Source organism: Centroberyx gerrardi, chromosome 17, assembly GCF_048128805.1.
Source record: "Centroberyx gerrardi isolate f3 chromosome 17, fCenGer3.hap1.cur.20231027, whole genome shotgun sequence".
Lineage (NCBI taxonomy): Eukaryota > Metazoa > Chordata > Actinopteri > Beryciformes > Berycidae > Centroberyx > Centroberyx gerrardi.
Window position 1 is genome coordinate 24,998,109 of NC_136013.1, and position 16,449 is coordinate 25,014,557.

The window sequence follows — 16,449 nt, forward strand, 5'->3', positions numbered from 1 at the left end:
AATACACAGATCGGTGCCATTCACGCCGCTGCAGCGCTGATCCCAGAGCAGCCCACTCCGCCGTGACGTCAGCAGCGTATAAAAGCAGCCCGGCTCTCTCCGCTGGTCCCATTAAAACCCAGTCTGCAGCCTCGGGACGAGCCGCGCAGGACGAACCAAAAAAAAAAACACACACACACACACACACACACACACACACCCCACCAGCGCCATGACGCACTTTTAGGAAACTTTCCACAGAGCTGGAAATCTGTCACGCTGCTTCTCCGACTTTTAGGACTTTTTTTTACCGAGCATTTTTTCCCCCCCAAAGCCGTTTCCCCTCTTTATCCGCCGCCGCACCGGGGTGATGCCCGCCGGGATGTTCAGCATAGACAGCATCCTGTCCGGCCGGCCGAGCTGCAAGGAGCCGCTGCTGCTGCACCGGAGCGGCCCGGTGGTGCTGTCCGGCCTCACGGACTCTCTCTACACCGACTACAACGGACTGTACTCGGCCACAACCGGGCCCTCTCCCGCCGGGGTTCAGTCGGTGAACGGGACCCGGATAGGATATAACGGCTACTACTACGGACAGCTGCACGTCCAGGGCCCCGGAGGGCCGCCGTGCTGCGGCTCGGTGCCCAGCCTCAGCCCGCAGCAGTGCCCCTGCATCCCGGCAGGTAGGACAGCCACAACTCCCTCGGCATCTCTGGAGAGTTTTTTACAGCGTGTCTGCTGGTCCTGGAAAACTATTGAAACGTCTTGAATTATATTACATGAAGTCAAGGCCTTAAAAGCTCTTGAACACAGCTAAATAAAACAGTTAAAGTCTTAAAATTCAGTCTTAAAATGGCCCGTCACATGGGTCCAAAGCTGTTTTCATTCTCCTATTTATTTCAGTTGCTAAATTTGACTTATATTCAATTCTAAGTGGCATTAGCAAGGCTTTAAAAAGTCTCTAATTTAACTTGATGGACTTTGCAGACACTCTGTAATGAAACCAGGCTTTATTTACCCCCTTAATGTGTGTATAATGTGTCATCTAAAGGCTAAATATTGGTACATATTGTATTTTTTAACCCATGGCGCATGGTGCTTGACATATGATGTTTCTCTCTGATGCTGACTGGTTTCATGTCCTTGGTTCTTCTTCAAATTTCCCTGCAGGGATAAAAAGAAAACAACTATCTCATTTTTGATCATATTTCCAATTCGTCCTTTTACGCATGAACTCAAATCTGCATGTCTAGACGCAGTGAAAACCCGTTCCAAACACTTAAAAACCATCATCGCCGTCATATCTGATACTAGGCGTATGATGATGTTTTTATCCTAATGTTGACTGGTTTTATGTCCTTGGTGCAGCTGTGGCTTCAAATATCCAAGACAAACTTCCCTGCAGGGACAATATAGTCAATCTTCTCTTTTATGTCCAAATTGTTGTTTTACGCATGAACTAAAATCTGCATGTGAAAGATTGTTCCAGCGTTTCCAATTTGCCGTTTTACGCATTGACTAAAATCTGCATGTAGGCTGTAAACACAGTGAAAGCTTGTTCCAAAATGCCCAATTTGCTGTTTTACGCATGAACTAAAATCTTGAAAGACAATCCCAAAGTTTTGCCGTTTTACGCACGAACTAAAATCTGCATATACATAGAAAGATTGTTTCAACGTTTCCAATTTGCTGTTTTTACGCGTGAGCTAAACTCTTGAAAGGCAATCCCAAACTTTCCATTTTGCTGTTTTACGCATGAATTAAAGTCTACACAGCGAAAACTTTCTCCAAAAACTTGAACTCACCCATATCTGATGTTTCTACCCCCTCCGTCTCTGCAGGCTACGACAGCCCGGGCTCGGTGCTGATCTCCCCGGTCCCCCACCAGATGATGTCCTACATGAACATGGGCAGCCTGTCCCGGACCGAGCTGCAGCTCCTCAACCAGCTGCACTGCCGCAGGAAGCGGAGACACCGGACCATCTTCACGGACGAGCAGCTGGAGGCTCTGGAGGGCCTCTTCCAGGAGACCAAGTACCCGGACGTCGGGACCCGGGAGCAGCTGGCCCGCAAGGTCCATCTCCGGGAGGAGAAGGTCGAGGTCAGAGCCGGTTTGACTTATTAGATATTATACTTTCTTCCTGTTTCTATCGATTAATTTGACAAATTTCTAATTTCTTGGTTCCAAATCAGGCTAAAACTAGTATTCTGATATGTCTGTTTTTATAAGGCAGGAAAAGAAGCATGCTTAAGTCATGGTGGGTGACATTATTATTATTATTATTATCATTATTATTATTATTGTTATTATTATTTCCCAAACTGGACTCTATCCATACTTTCAGCTCCACAGTAATTAAACTAATGCAGTGACTACAGCTTGTTGGTAATTCAAACAAAATTAAAATTTGCATAATATTTTTTGTAGTTTAGTATTGCAACTGCCATTTTTGTCTTTAAGAAAAGAAGGGAATTCTATTTTTTTATCCTTTCATCATTATTTTTAGTATTTTTTTTATTGCTGCTCCTCTTAATTCAACCTCCTTTCAAGCTCCCCTCTTTATAAACAGTCACTATAATTTCACTTTAAAATAAAATAACCTACTATTTCTGTTATTTTTGCAGTCGTGATTTTGTTAGGGTTAGAGTTAGGGTGATTTTGTTTTTTACGACATTGCAGATGTAACCTGTTTGAACTGCTTTTAATACGTAGTAATAACTAATTAACATAACTATATTTACCTTGAGGGAAGCTTTGCTGTAGTTCAACTTCTTCCTATGCGAATTAACTGCTAGCTGGCAAAACTAGACTTTAACTGGTTTTAACTAAAACTAGACGTAAACACCAGCTGGATAAAAAATGACGCACCAAAACTCACCATATAACATTAGACTCCATACGCACACACTATTTCACACCTATTCACAGATTATTCCAGCCCAAGAAACACATTCTTATTTACATCTTTTCTTAAGTGTCCAACAAGCAGCACCAATGAATAAACATACAAACATTATAGTACACCTCGTATCCTCATGTCCCCCATCCCTACCACCCCTCCTCTTATACGCACACACACACAAACACACACACAGGAAATGTAGGCTATAACGGAAATCAAATATATATATATTCCCATGATTTGTGGTGTACATACATAAAAGCTTAGGAAATATGTAAGGTAGGGTTTGTTTTCCTTAGAAAAAAGATTACACACACACACACACACACACACACACACACACACACACACACACACACACACGTAGTCTACATACACATGTGCATGCATCAAAGTATTATTGATCACCTCTAGAGAGATTTTCAAAGTAAGAAAATAATGAGTAGTACCAAAATTCTTGAAAAATATACATTATATAAAATATAATATGATTATTTATTTCTACAGTTAATCTCTAATGGTAAAAAATCTGATATTTGATCCAAGAATAGCATCAAAATTGGTGGAGATTCCTCTTTCCAGTATAGAAGAAACAGCAATAAATTCGATTAGGATCTACTCATTTCTACCTATCACCTTGTTATAAAAAAAAAACCCAAATACATCTCTAGACATCGATATTAAAACTGTGCTTTTCATCCTCGCATGTGTAGGTGTGGTTCAAAAACAGACGCGCGAAGTGGAGGCGGCAGAAGCGCTCCTCGTCGGAGGAGTCGGAAAACTCGCAGAAATGGAACAAATCGACGAAAGCGTCCGCGGAGAAAACCGAGGAGAGTAAAAGCGAGGTGGACTCGGACAGCTGATACTCACAAAAAACAACAACAAAACCCTCCGCCAGTCAAAACTCGAAAGTCACGTGGACTCGACGACATGCTGGTGTGATGAAACCGTGTTGCCATGTTGCACAGTTGTACAGTAAATATTAACATTTTATTAATTGATTATGTGTCCGCTATTTATATTTAATTTAATTTTTCTTTTTTTAAAATGTTACGCACGCCAGGTGGATGTGACGCCCGGTGGATTTTATGGATATGTCTGAATATATCGCGATGTTATGTGACATTTTTATGGATATTAAATGTTGTAATTCTGGTATATATATATTTTTTTCTCCATCCTATAATGGTGTCGACTATTCGTTGCGCTCCAGCAGCCACAGGGAAAATATAATAAGCCTATATGAGCTGAATTCAGTAAAAAAAAAAAAAAAACATTTATAGGCTGTTCACATTATCACGGGGAATATGCCGGTATTTTTTATTTTATTTTGCAATTTAAGAAAACCTACTTAAAAGAACAATGAATATACATTAAAAACATAAATGAAACATCAACACTGTCTGATTTGATTTCATTAATTTTCTTGCTATGGAGAGATGTAATATAAAGCTTTATTGTTATTTGGAGTCAACGGGATTAAAAATCTGAGAATTGAGGGTGTGAGATGGGAAAAATAGATTCCGTCGTTTTCTGAGTGGCTGAATCAAACAATATAAGATGGACTATTAAAAATACTATTTTAAAAATATATAATAAAATAAAATCTGATAAATTACGTAGGCCTACGATTTTGCAAAAGGCATTATGACAAATAATTTAAATACAAGAGGACTTTGCATCAGAACAAAGATAAAAATCATTAGCCTAAAATATTTATTTCACTTCAAGTTTTGAATTCACCATTTGATAATTGCATATTAGACATTAGTCATTAGTCTAAATCTGTCAGTGATCATTTTTAAATATTAGGCTCACCAGGATTTATTTTCTCTTCATTAGCGTTATTTTCTGATCTGCAGGCTTCACTACAAAACCCTTAATTTACCCCTTAAAAATACCTTAAAATCCCTGTGTGAAATGCCAATATAGTTTTTAATAGGAGGATCTGGAACACACACTTTATTGTCCTTAATTCTTTCCACTGTTTTTAGGATGATTTCTCTGCCTATTAAACCTATTGTGCCTGATATTTTTCCACCACCACTGGAATCATCCATAACCACTGGGCCTGTTTATGCTCTCAGTCTGCTTACTAGCTATTATACTTTACAGTAGTATATTCCAATATATAAAATCCTTTATAGTCAAGTAAGTAGGGAGTAAATACAACAGATTTGCCTCTGTTACAGCCTGTAATCTCAAATTAAATATGTGGAAACTGGGAATTATCATATACTGAGAATGGTTTCACTAACATTGATTTAAAATGATGATAATTTCCCCAGGTTCGGACAATATGAAAAAGCCTGGCTTATATCCAGCGATGTAGTGGTAAATAAAAAGGAGGCAAACTATGACTTACATAAGGCAAATAATACAAATAACAATTGATTATACTTTCAAAAAGGCATTAATTTAGCCATTTGTGTTCCATAAAAGACTGTATCCTATTATAACATCAGTTGATACTGCTCACTATAATGAACAATTGACTGATATGAGTTTTTGAAAGCTGATAATGATATTTTTGCATTGCCTACGGCCGATATTTTGTGCCAATATTCAGTAACTTTCAATTGTCATGGTGGAAAAGCCTCTGAAACAGCATTTAGACCGTCATGGGACACTAAAACTCTCCACTGAAACCAGACTAATGAAACTCTTTTAGTATCAGCAGCTCTTTAAGGCAGAGTCACCCACCACACCTATTCAATGGTAGAGAAACTCTGGATACATTACTGCCTTTAAATGAAGAATTAATTCACAAAAAGCATTATCGAACAATTGAATGTACAAATAAAATGAGTACAGAAAATCAAACGTCATGTCAGGTTTTCCAGTCTCTTTTTTTGTAGCTGTGGTCAGGAGGAACCTCCATCATATCAGAGGTGGAGACATAGACATGGCTGATATCTGATATTTAATAAAAGGACAATATCAGCAACAGGATATATTGGTCTTACCCTATGAATTGACATGATAACGATTTCTATCAGCCTAAATAAACAGGCGATAAAGTCTTTTCTGCAAATAAAACAGTGGGTAAACTTGGATCCATCATGGGATGTGACTGATGACGGATGCAATAACTTATAAATAAGTTGAGGCAATGTAATTACTCTCTGATCCATTTGCACTTAATGACAAATGCTGTTTTAATATCACAGCATGACAGCGGCTCTGTGATCTCTGGTTCATTCTAATGAGAGCTGACTGCAGGCCGGCCTCCACAGCCCACACAGCTAACCAGGAGTGGACACAACAAACACGCTATTTCAGAAGTGGTGATTTTTATACGGCTATAAAAGAAACCAGAACGCAGTATGGCTCCTGTCATATCAGGCCGCTCTATAGGCTGAGCTATTAACATGGAATTTATGGTTCATCGAGGCTGAAGAGCTGGTTTGGAAATGAAACTTTTTCCAAATTCCAACAAAGATTGTTAAACATGTTGCTTGTATTTGCTGCATTTAAAGGGGAACTATTGCAAGAATTCAAATTTTCCTTAAAGTGAAAGTGCTTTCAAAAATAATGAAATGAAAAGTTTCTAAATATCCAAAAATGTACTATAAAGAGCAGTCTGCTGACACACTAATGCAGAAAACAAATGAACATCTAAGACAAAATTTATATTAAAAATCTAGGGTGCAAAAGACTTTTGCACAGTACTGTATGATCAAAGATGTACAATTGTTTGAGAGGTTAAATGTAAAGTTATCGCATTTTCAAGATTTTTGAACGCCTCACAACTGGACTCGGTCCTGATTGGGTCCCCTCCCTAAAGAATGACTGAAATCCTTCCAATCAGGACGGTTTTTGCCATATTAGAACCATATGTTTAATACAAAATTGTGAAAACTGTATGGAACCTATAACCGAGCCAAATGTTCTTTTAAGAGGGGAATAGCAATTCTAATTTTGTTGCACATTCTAAAAATACTAGCCTCTGTATTAGGATACAAAAGGAGGGTCTTCTTTTTCTTTTCAAGGTTTAATTCAACAGTCTTGAATGTTTCCTATAGCTGCAGTATTAATTTTACTATAGACGTGTGACAGTTTTTAATCCAGCGAGCATTTTTGACCAAAGGACCAAAGATGTAACCACACCAACCTATAATATTCCTACAGTATTCCTATAGGGGCTTATAGTGTGTCTGGGGTACTCAATTGTAGATTTATAGTGACGTTATTATACTTGATGGTTTTTTTTTATCTCCTATGGTATCATTACAGTATCCCTGTAATATTCCTATAATACTCCTATAGGAACTAATAGTGTGTCTGTGGTTCTCAATAGTGACTTTATAGTGACCTTATGGTACTTTATGGCATTATTGCTATAATATTCCTACAGTTTTCGTCTAGGAATTTGTAGTGTGACTGTGGTGCTCAATAGTGAGTTTATAGTGACCTTGTGGTGTAATATTCGTATAGCAGCCTATCCTGTAAAATGTATTATAGGATTACAATAGTTTTTTAGGGCTCTCATGACGCACAAAGCAATGCTACAGGCCCATCACACCTTTTATTACCGTTTGGAAATCAGAAAATAAAACCAAATATGTAAAGTTGCACAACTGCAGCTGGTAACACTCCGCGGTGCTGACAGTGATTGAAGTAACAGAGAGGAATGGGTGACAGTAGGTTCAATATTGCTGTCTGGAGATATAGTGCTGATGCTGGAAACACAGACACAACCAAAAAGGAGGATTTGTGTTGTAAGAAGGCAAATCCACTGTATTTGATGAATCTGTCGGATGTCTTCAGTGTGTATTTGTGTACAAATCCCCCCGATATTCCCATTTGCTGTATTTCAATCAGGCACAATTGGAGTAGTGTGAAGTAATATGCTCCAATGTAAGGTCTTTGACATATTGTCCATTCATTACTATAATAAAAACTATGGTTTGACTGATATGGGTTTTTGAAGTCTGATATCAGTACTGGGGTTTTGTGCCGATATTCAAGTATCTTTAAATCTGACCGTTTTCATGCCAAAAAATTGCACAGAACGACAAGTATTCAGTGTTTCTGCCAGAATTGTCAGGATAGAAAAGCCTCTGAAACAGCATTTGGACCATCATGGGACACTAAATCTCTGACTCTCCCAGACTGATGGAATTCTTGTCAGTGTGTTAGCAGCTCCTTAAGGCAGAGTGAGGCAGCTTTCACTGCAGGTTTTAGACACTGTTGAATAAAATCATATCCTCACCTCCATCATATCAGAGGTCGGCAACACCGACTGGCTAATATTAGATTTTTATTGAAAAACCAACATCAGCAAACTGAACCTAATATACCCACGATAGTGTTGTTTTTATTACATTCATATATTTCTTCTCATCATTACAAATGTGATATTCAGTGAAAAGATGAGAAAGTAAAGAGCAGAATATCCTGCCATGATAATCAATCCAGCATTAGGAGTACATTTTTACTCATGTTTTTATCATTTTCTGTTCAAGACTGTATAGTATTAACAACACATTACAATATGAAGCCTTCAGATAAAACACTGTTACCCCACATCTGGCTTTGTTTCCATGGTAATTTATCAGATTGAAGATGTAAATTTTAGAGCCAACACTAAGTGAGAGTTAAACAGGAGATTTACTGTAAAGTGTTGCTTCACACTTTAATCTTTGTAAACACTGCAGTGAAATGTACCTTTAATTTAATGATGGGTTAAAAAAGGCCAAAAAAAAAATACATCTACATCTACAAAATTCCACCCATCATATGAATACACCCCAAATTTGAAGAGCAGACATTGATCCGTTTATTAATCTATCTACCTGTGTTAAGATCTTGCATATATTACAATCAAAGGGGGAATTATCAGCCTGGCTTCTCAGCGTTGCTGACGGATCACAAGGAAAGTAATCACACCAGACATCTAATGTGACTTTTTAAAAACAGATTAGAGCCGGGCCAGATCAGGCACTTAGAGATTTGGCAACAATACAAACCATAGAAACACACCATCCCTAATAATTCCCTGTATGTGCAGCGGTGATTTATTAAGTGTTTCACTGCACCAGCACCAGCGAGATCCACAAAACCCCAGAGCCAGAGTCATTAATCTTTTTTTTTTTTTTTTGTTCACCAGCAGTAATTTTCTATTTCACAAATTGAATGCAACTCTTTTTTGTTTTTTTTCAAACCATTATTTCTTTGACCTTTTTATGCATCGTTCCCAGCACTTGGAAAAACATAGGTGGAGTCCAAGAAAAATTAGGTATTGACTTAACTTTCAGAGTAGATAAATCTTTCCTCCTTTTTTTTGCAAGCGTTTTGAAAAGGGGAAAAAAAAAAAGGCTTTGTTTTTCATTTTTTTTCTTCTTCTTCTTCTCTCTCTGCGCGTTGCTCCGTTTTAGTGACATTTCAGTGGGCGAGCTGCTCTTACGTAAGCCCAGCTGATGATGCTGATGCCTGATTTATTTGCGCTTTTCGTCCAGAATGCCTCCGTATCGTACAGTATCGGGCCTTGTGGGGGTGTGGTGGAGGGGGAGGGGGGGTTAAGAGGGGGTGGGTGGGGGGGCGGGGGGGGTTATGTCTCTGAATGATGTTGTTAGTGTTTGGGGGTCTGGAGAGTTTTACCAGTCATGGATTTGGCCCAGGCCAGACTGACAGCTCTTGGGTGGATTCCCTGCTCTAAAGATAGACAGGGGTGTTGGCCGCTCTGTGGTCCGCTTCCAGAAACATTTCAGAAAACGGCCTCCCTCATCACGGGGGCAGCTCTCGGGGCGAGTCGTACGCAAAAAAAAGCTAAGACAAATAATGCATATTTTTACAAAATGTAAACTTCCTCCTCTATTATTACCATATTTCACTGGGATGACGTGCGGTTTCGGAGTTTCGGAGTTTGTTTTCTCGTCCACGACTGTCTCTCTGCCTCTGGCTCGGGGAGCAGGGTTCGGCTCCTTCCAGAAGTGCTGGAGCCTTGAGGCCGGATTAGGTCTGCATGGATACACAGACATGCACACAGGCATGTACACACACACACACACACACACATAGTAGTAAAACAACCATTTAAATCCCCAACGTGTGCAGTATGGAGCTTCCCTGTTAAATCGCTGTCACCCCTCCTCTGCCTTTTGTTGGATTGAAGATGTAAATTTTCACTGAATTTCATCATGTGAGCGTTTTACCCAAGAACCAACAGTATATGAGAGCTAAACAAGAGTTTTACATGGATTTTGTGGCTGTAAAGTGTTGCTTTACACCTTTAATCTTTGTAAACACCGCTGTAAAATGTACCTCTATTTGGAGCTATGATGGTAAAAATCATATAAAATGTGACTATAGCCAAAATTTGAAGAAATATCTATCAATCTATCTGGGTTAAGGCCGGACGGATACACAAACATGCACACAGGCATGTACATACACACACATACGCACTAAAAATGCACATGCACATGCACACAAACACATGCTATTCAGCAGCATGGCAGCGCTGCCTTCCACTAAACAAATACCTAAGTGTAAGGATCCTTTTATAGGCCGAGTTAGCGCCCGCGAAAGCTCTTAACTACTGTAATGTTCTTTCTGACCAGCCGTGTAATTACACTGCCTGTCACCACACAAATCACAGCACACCAGTCGTCCGCTGACTTCAATTAGGCGACCCCCCCCCTCCCTCCACCCACCCCCCCACCCGACTCCCCCTAACCCCCCCCACCCGGCTGGGCTTAACCACCAAGGAGCCTTAAATCTGAGGAGCTGTAGCGGCGGGTCAAAACCCGACCGCTGCCAGCGTTCGCCGATCTCCAAGGTGGAAGAGGTGATCGTAAAGTCTGTGACAACCCTCCGCAGAGCCGCCCTCCGGGGGCCAAGACCCTGTACTGTAAAAAAATATATATTTAGGCGCTTTCAACTTTAAAAAACACTGGGTTCTTTGCTGTCAAGCTGGCTGAAATAGCAGCGAAGAGTTTGGTCTAAGTGTATTAGCCGTTCCGATGCGGGAAAACTCACCGAGTCGACCTACGACAATAAGTTTGATCAACCAATGTCCGGTCATGTTCACAAGTGTTTATTAGTTGAATGGACTAATTGATGTGTTTAGTGTCTTTAAAGGGAAAATCCACCCTAAAACAAAACGTCCAGGGATTTCCAGCAGCTACAAAGGAGTTTGATAGCAGAACATTTCTCAGCTATCTAAAACATCTATCTAAATGTCAGGTTTTGGTGTCAGTCCCTCAGAATCAAAGAGGGAGGGCTTCTTTCTAGAGCCGCCATTTTGCACCAAGAGACGTTCAACAATCATACAGGGAGAAATCCATTGTAGAAGAGGAGAGAGACCTATTTCTCCACTGCCTCAATAGACCAGAATGCAATGCAGCCTCAAGACATGTTTTGTTTTGAGTAAGGGTCACCTTTTTGACTGGAACATCTCTCGCTCTGCTATAGTTATTACTCTCTCCACCTACAGGTATAACCCACAGCTGAGTGCAGCAAGTTCACACTGATTCTCTGGGGGTTGTCGAAAGGGAAACGCAGGAAATCACTAACTGAAGTAGACGAGGCAGGTTGAGGGAAAGGGGGTATACCAAAAAAGCAAATCACACTTCATCACAAAATAACCCCTGAAATACTCTGAATGCCATAAATTGATGAGATCTAACAGTGAGGGTGCATTTTTCTTTTAAAGATGAGTTACTTTTTCTGTACTACACTGAATGTTTTACAGTGCCACTTCTATTCTGGAGGTCTTTAAGGCTCGTCTCGCTCCGCTAAGGGGGTATAATGTGTTTGCTGCGGTCAGCTCACGCCAAGGCAAACACGCATGAATAATATGGATGAAGTATACCTATCAAAACACGTGTCCGCCTTTGCCCACCCTGCCCGGCGCGCACCGCAGGTTGGGGTAATTGGGGTTTTCAATTGGTCGATGATGGAGAGCGGGGCAAGCGTACATCGGGATGGAGGTCTGACCACTTATTACTGCCTCGGGCTGAACCTAAGACTGCAGGCCCCAGGGAGGGGGTGTGGTTTTGGGGGGGTGGAGGTGGGATGAGGGGGGGAGGGGGGGGGGGGGGGGTATAGGGTTAGCGAGACATGCGAGACATGAGAGAGGCAGTAAAGGGAAAGTAGTTTTAGCGGATACTTTGTGATGAATAGGAGGTGGGAGGTGTACCGAATGGAGGTACATTTAAGAGTTTTTAAGACCTTATTATGGTACCTGAGATTTGATTGTAGCCCAAATTACAAAGCAAAACAGGGCAACAGTAAACCTGCATCCCCCGCGAAGGATCAAGTCCTCGTCTGGGCCAATCAGTTACAATAATGTCACCTTGTTTTGAGCTGTAATTGTAGCTTCCCTTGGACCATAAATGTGAGAGAACACTGTCGCGAGATGCATCATTCCCCCAAGTTTTGGCAAAAGTAAACAAACGTTGTAGCGCCCCCCTTTGCCCTATCAGTGTAATTTTGAAAACACCGGAACGGAGCAATGACACGCATCATTCCGCAAAGTTACATCAAAATCCAATCAGTGGTGTCTGAGATATTGTGTGTGACGGATGGACGGACAGACGGGCGGATAGACAGACCTGGCTGATCCATAGTCCTTCCTCTGATTTCATCAAGGGGGACGATCAAGAATGCAAAAGCTCAAAATCCAAATCAGCCTATTTCTGATTGAACATAGCTAGCTAGCTAGTTAAGAAACTATAAATAGGCACTGAAAGAAAAAGGACACCAGGAAATCTAAGTTTGGTGGTGCTGGGTAGACTTGGCAAGGCTATAGGTTAGGTGGGCTTGTTATGTCTTTCTTTTGTGTCTTGTGCTTTCTTTTACCTCCTTGTGTTTTATTTTGTTGCATACTGTATTACATCATTTTCTTCTGTGATTGATTGTTAATTAAATCTAGGTAGGCTTGTTCTCTGTAAAGTCCTTTGAGACATGCTTGTGATTAAGGAATATAGAAATAAATTTTACTTGACATGTAAAGAATCTGTCACTACCGCTATCTAATTTTATAGCTGCACCAAAATGAATATTACTTAAAGATAAACCTGCATGGAATGGATGGGGGGGGTGTTGTAGGTGTACATGCCCTGCTGACCTGCTGTGGAACGCATGCCCCGAGTTCAAACCCAGCCCCGGGGGATTCCTGGGCTTTGGGGCCCCCGCCGCTCGACTCCGTCGCCGACATTATCCAGAAAACCTTCCAAGCAGCAGCGGTCCCCGCCGCAGCGATGCCTGCACACCCTGAACCTCCAGCAGGCAGCACATTTATACATCGCCCCCGCCACCGTCAGAAAACCCATCCTCCCCCCATTCGTCTCCGCCGATAGCCGGGGGGGGGGGGGGGGGACTCACAGTAGAGCGCTTGTTTTTGACCCCGAGGCGTCCCCCCTTGTCCTCCTCCACTCTGTCTCCCGGTTGCTGAGAGCGAGGGGTAAATAAAACAATGTGTGGATTAATGATCAAGTGATTTGAAGGCCGTGTTCTTCCAAGGGCCAGCGCGGACTGCTCTTTATTTACCCAAAGGATAAATCAAAATTATGGGCTGTATCAACAATAGAACGGCGGTCCCCGGAGAAATAATGAATGATATATCATCAGTGGAAAAGAAAACGCTATGAATTACACAAAGTCCCTACTGTCTAGTTATCTGATAATAGCCGCTCCTCGACACGCAAGAAAATGACAAACATAGCTGATGAATCTGGGTTTTCTGTTAAATACTCAGTCATAAGGAAATCCACTGTGGATTATGTCACATGTTGAGAAAGCTGAAAATAAATAATCGCATGAATAATTCCTCCAAACTGACGATATGTTCCTGCTTTTTTGGCTGGTAAACTACATAACTATTTGGATCAAATGTGGGGCTTCAGGCTGCCAACATGGACACAGTCTCCATTTACAGGAACATGGGAGCTATAAAATCATAAGAAAATGCGACCTCACATGTGAAAGCTGTATAATATTCGGTGCTTAAATTCTTTGGCTTTACAGTGGTAATCCTTGAGATCCTCGTTTGTTTTGTTTTTGTGTTTCTACACTGCGCTTCCAAGAGATCACCTGTCAATCAAACAGTGTGGGCGGAGCTTGGATTTTCCTGTTGATGAAGTCTGAGTTTCTGTAGGTGGCGCTCTTTTCTTTGTCTGTTCAGCCATGGTGGCTATCACTGCTCATGCTAACTACTCAGTTCTTCTTCTGTTTATTCAAAACAAACCGGAAACGTATCACTTCCTGTGCGCCAGAGGATTTTTCCCAGGAGAGACATTTAGAATTTAGAATTCCATGAACTGACTATAGGTTGATTCACTCTTGTGTGACAGCAATCAGAGATAGAAAGTAGCAAAACAGACATTTATTTATATGAATATATCATGGATTATGACTTTGTTTCACTGAGCATATTGAGACTCCAATCCTTGCATACCTGAGACAAAATTTCTACCTCTTTAAAATTCCATGACTTTTCCATGACTTTCCATAGTCAGTTAAAAAATACATTCTTCTATATTCCTATAATGTGACCCATTTGTAAAATTCCCTGACATTTCCTGACTCCCCTAGAGAAATTGATCAAATTCCCTGACTTTCCCTGTCCCTGGAATACACCTCTCAAAATTCCATGATAATACAGGAGTTCCATGACTATTGCTATATCAGATAGCTCATACTCATACAGCTCATACTCATGGCTTCCCTATTTTTAGTGTTCGGGGCAGCGCTTAACATTTCCTATCTTTCAGCATGTATGTCCTATATGGGTTTTCCCTGGAGCTGCTTCACCCAGGAACAGCTGTATCTGCTTATGGCCGACATGCAGGGAGCCGATCCTAATTGACTGTTGCATTAGATTTGCTTGTCTTGCCCAGCCGGTCGGCTCACAGGCCGACAGCCGCCGCTTTAAAACAGCTAGTGGGAGAGAATAATGTGCACGCAGAGTGAGAGATACAGTAACTACATGGGTTTTTAATGTGTGAACTTTTGCAGAAATATGCATGTCTACGCAGGGTGAGTCTACCCTCTTGTGGAATAAAGCTGTAATACAGTTAAGGACCTCTAATATGTTAAGACTGAGCTGTGGAAAATCATCATCTAACCTCCTGGACAATGTTCATTTTTACAAATTTGTCATTTTAACATTGTTCAATGCTGACATTTTAGCACAGCTTGTCACTTAATGCAGTGATTCTCACTGGTTGAAAACTATTAATTATTTCACAAGATAACAGCAAAAATGAGGGGAAAAAATCAGAAAAATGGACATCATAATAAAATTGTTGAATGTTTTTTCCTATAGCAACCCCCTTATCTATGGACCCCCCAGAAGGTCCTGACCCTCAGGTTGGGAACCACTGACTTAAATGTCAGTCCCATAGCACAGAATGACCATAATACATCTGTGAGGGTTGATAGAGTTGTTGATTAATACCAATGACTGCTGAGATCACATACACACACACACACACACACACACACACACACACCTACTGGCATTTTCAACTGCTCAACAATGGAGGATGATGCCTATGCATGGTGATATATTACCTCTTCACTAGATGTTTCTGATGGATCTCTGCTCTATTTAGCTAGCTTGCTAATGGGAAAACGTTATTGCTTCTGTCCACTACAGGTCACCATAAGCTGCGTCAGAGACATGGTGATGTTGTTGCCAACAGAGTTCCATAAAAGTCATGGATTACTTAATGCCCCTTTAACAAAAAGTATTTTAAAACACAACATAGGAGTGAATTTATCCATTCTACGACATTCGAAAAATAAAAGACTAACCCTGAAATCGACTGTGTGACTCCGAGACATTTTCCAACGAGCTTTCCAAAAAAGCCGGGACCATCATCCTAATTAAAGTCCGTACGAAAATCACCGAGCCGTGAAGTCTGAGATAACTATTTGCACGACACCGTGTCTCACGTTGCCTTGTTGCTTTTCCAGAGAGACGATATGATATCTACAGTGTCTGGTGTTGCCTCACCCGTGTATACAGACTCGGAGCGTGCAATCAGACCCCTTGACTCGCCGAGGCCTCTCGGCTTGGCTCGGAGCTCCACATCCTCCCCTTCACCCGGATTAAAAAGAAAGAAAGAAAGTAAGCCGTGACGGACAGCGAGTTTATGCGGCTCGTCAGGCATTAACAGATTTGATCCTTACTGGAAGGAGAAGTCATGGTCAAGGGAGGGTTCACGCTCATATATCTGATTTAAGGCTCTCTCTCTGTGTGTGTGTGTGTGTTCCATGAGCTCATTAGTAGTATCCTTGCATCCAGCGCTCCACCTCACACACACGGTCCGCATAGACATATACGCATGCACACACACTTTGACTACACTTCAAATACACACACTCGTACACAGACCAGGTGGAGTTCTAATGCAAATGATTCAAGTTCAAAATAAATCAGAATATCGCCACTCATTTGCCATTTGTTGTGTAAAATACTAAATGAATAAAAATACGTTTTTGTTCACATTGCAGCAAATGTATGCTCAAAAGAAGTACAATTTCTCACTTCCCTAAATTTCTTTACTGTCAACTTCAGAGTTAATTTGTCCAAGATCTTTGATGATACTGTTTTGAT

General features: G+C 41.0%; 1 protein-coding gene across 1 annotated transcript; it reads left to right on the plus strand.

The window, feature by feature from the left end:
• Nucleotides 1–349: 349 nt before the first annotated feature.
• Nucleotides 350–3,742, plus strand: gsc (goosecoid). Its single transcript, XM_071917397.1, has 3 exons — nucleotides 350–659; nucleotides 1,818–2,077; nucleotides 3,593–3,742. The coding sequence occupies exons 1-3, from the start codon at nucleotides 350–352 to the stop codon at nucleotides 3,740–3,742; spliced, it is 720 nt and encodes a 239-aa protein (XP_071773498.1).
• Nucleotides 3,743–16,449: the final 12,707 nt, after the last annotated feature.

What these genes read in the sequence shown, in the direction of transcription:
- gsc (XM_071917397.1), top strand. Translation starts at nt 350, where the DNA reads ATGCCCGCCGGGATGTTCAGCATAGACAGCATCCTGTCCGGCCGGCCG. An exon ending in GTGCCCCTGCATCCCGGCAG is followed by an intron (nt 660 to 1,817) that starts GTAGGACAGCCA and finishes CCGTCTCTGCAG; the next exon opens with GCTACGACAGCCCGGGCTCG. An exon ending in TCCGGGAGGAGAAGGTCGAG is followed by an intron (nt 2,078 to 3,592) that starts GTCAGAGCCGGT and finishes TCGCATGTGTAG; the next exon opens with GTGTGGTTCAAAAACAGACG.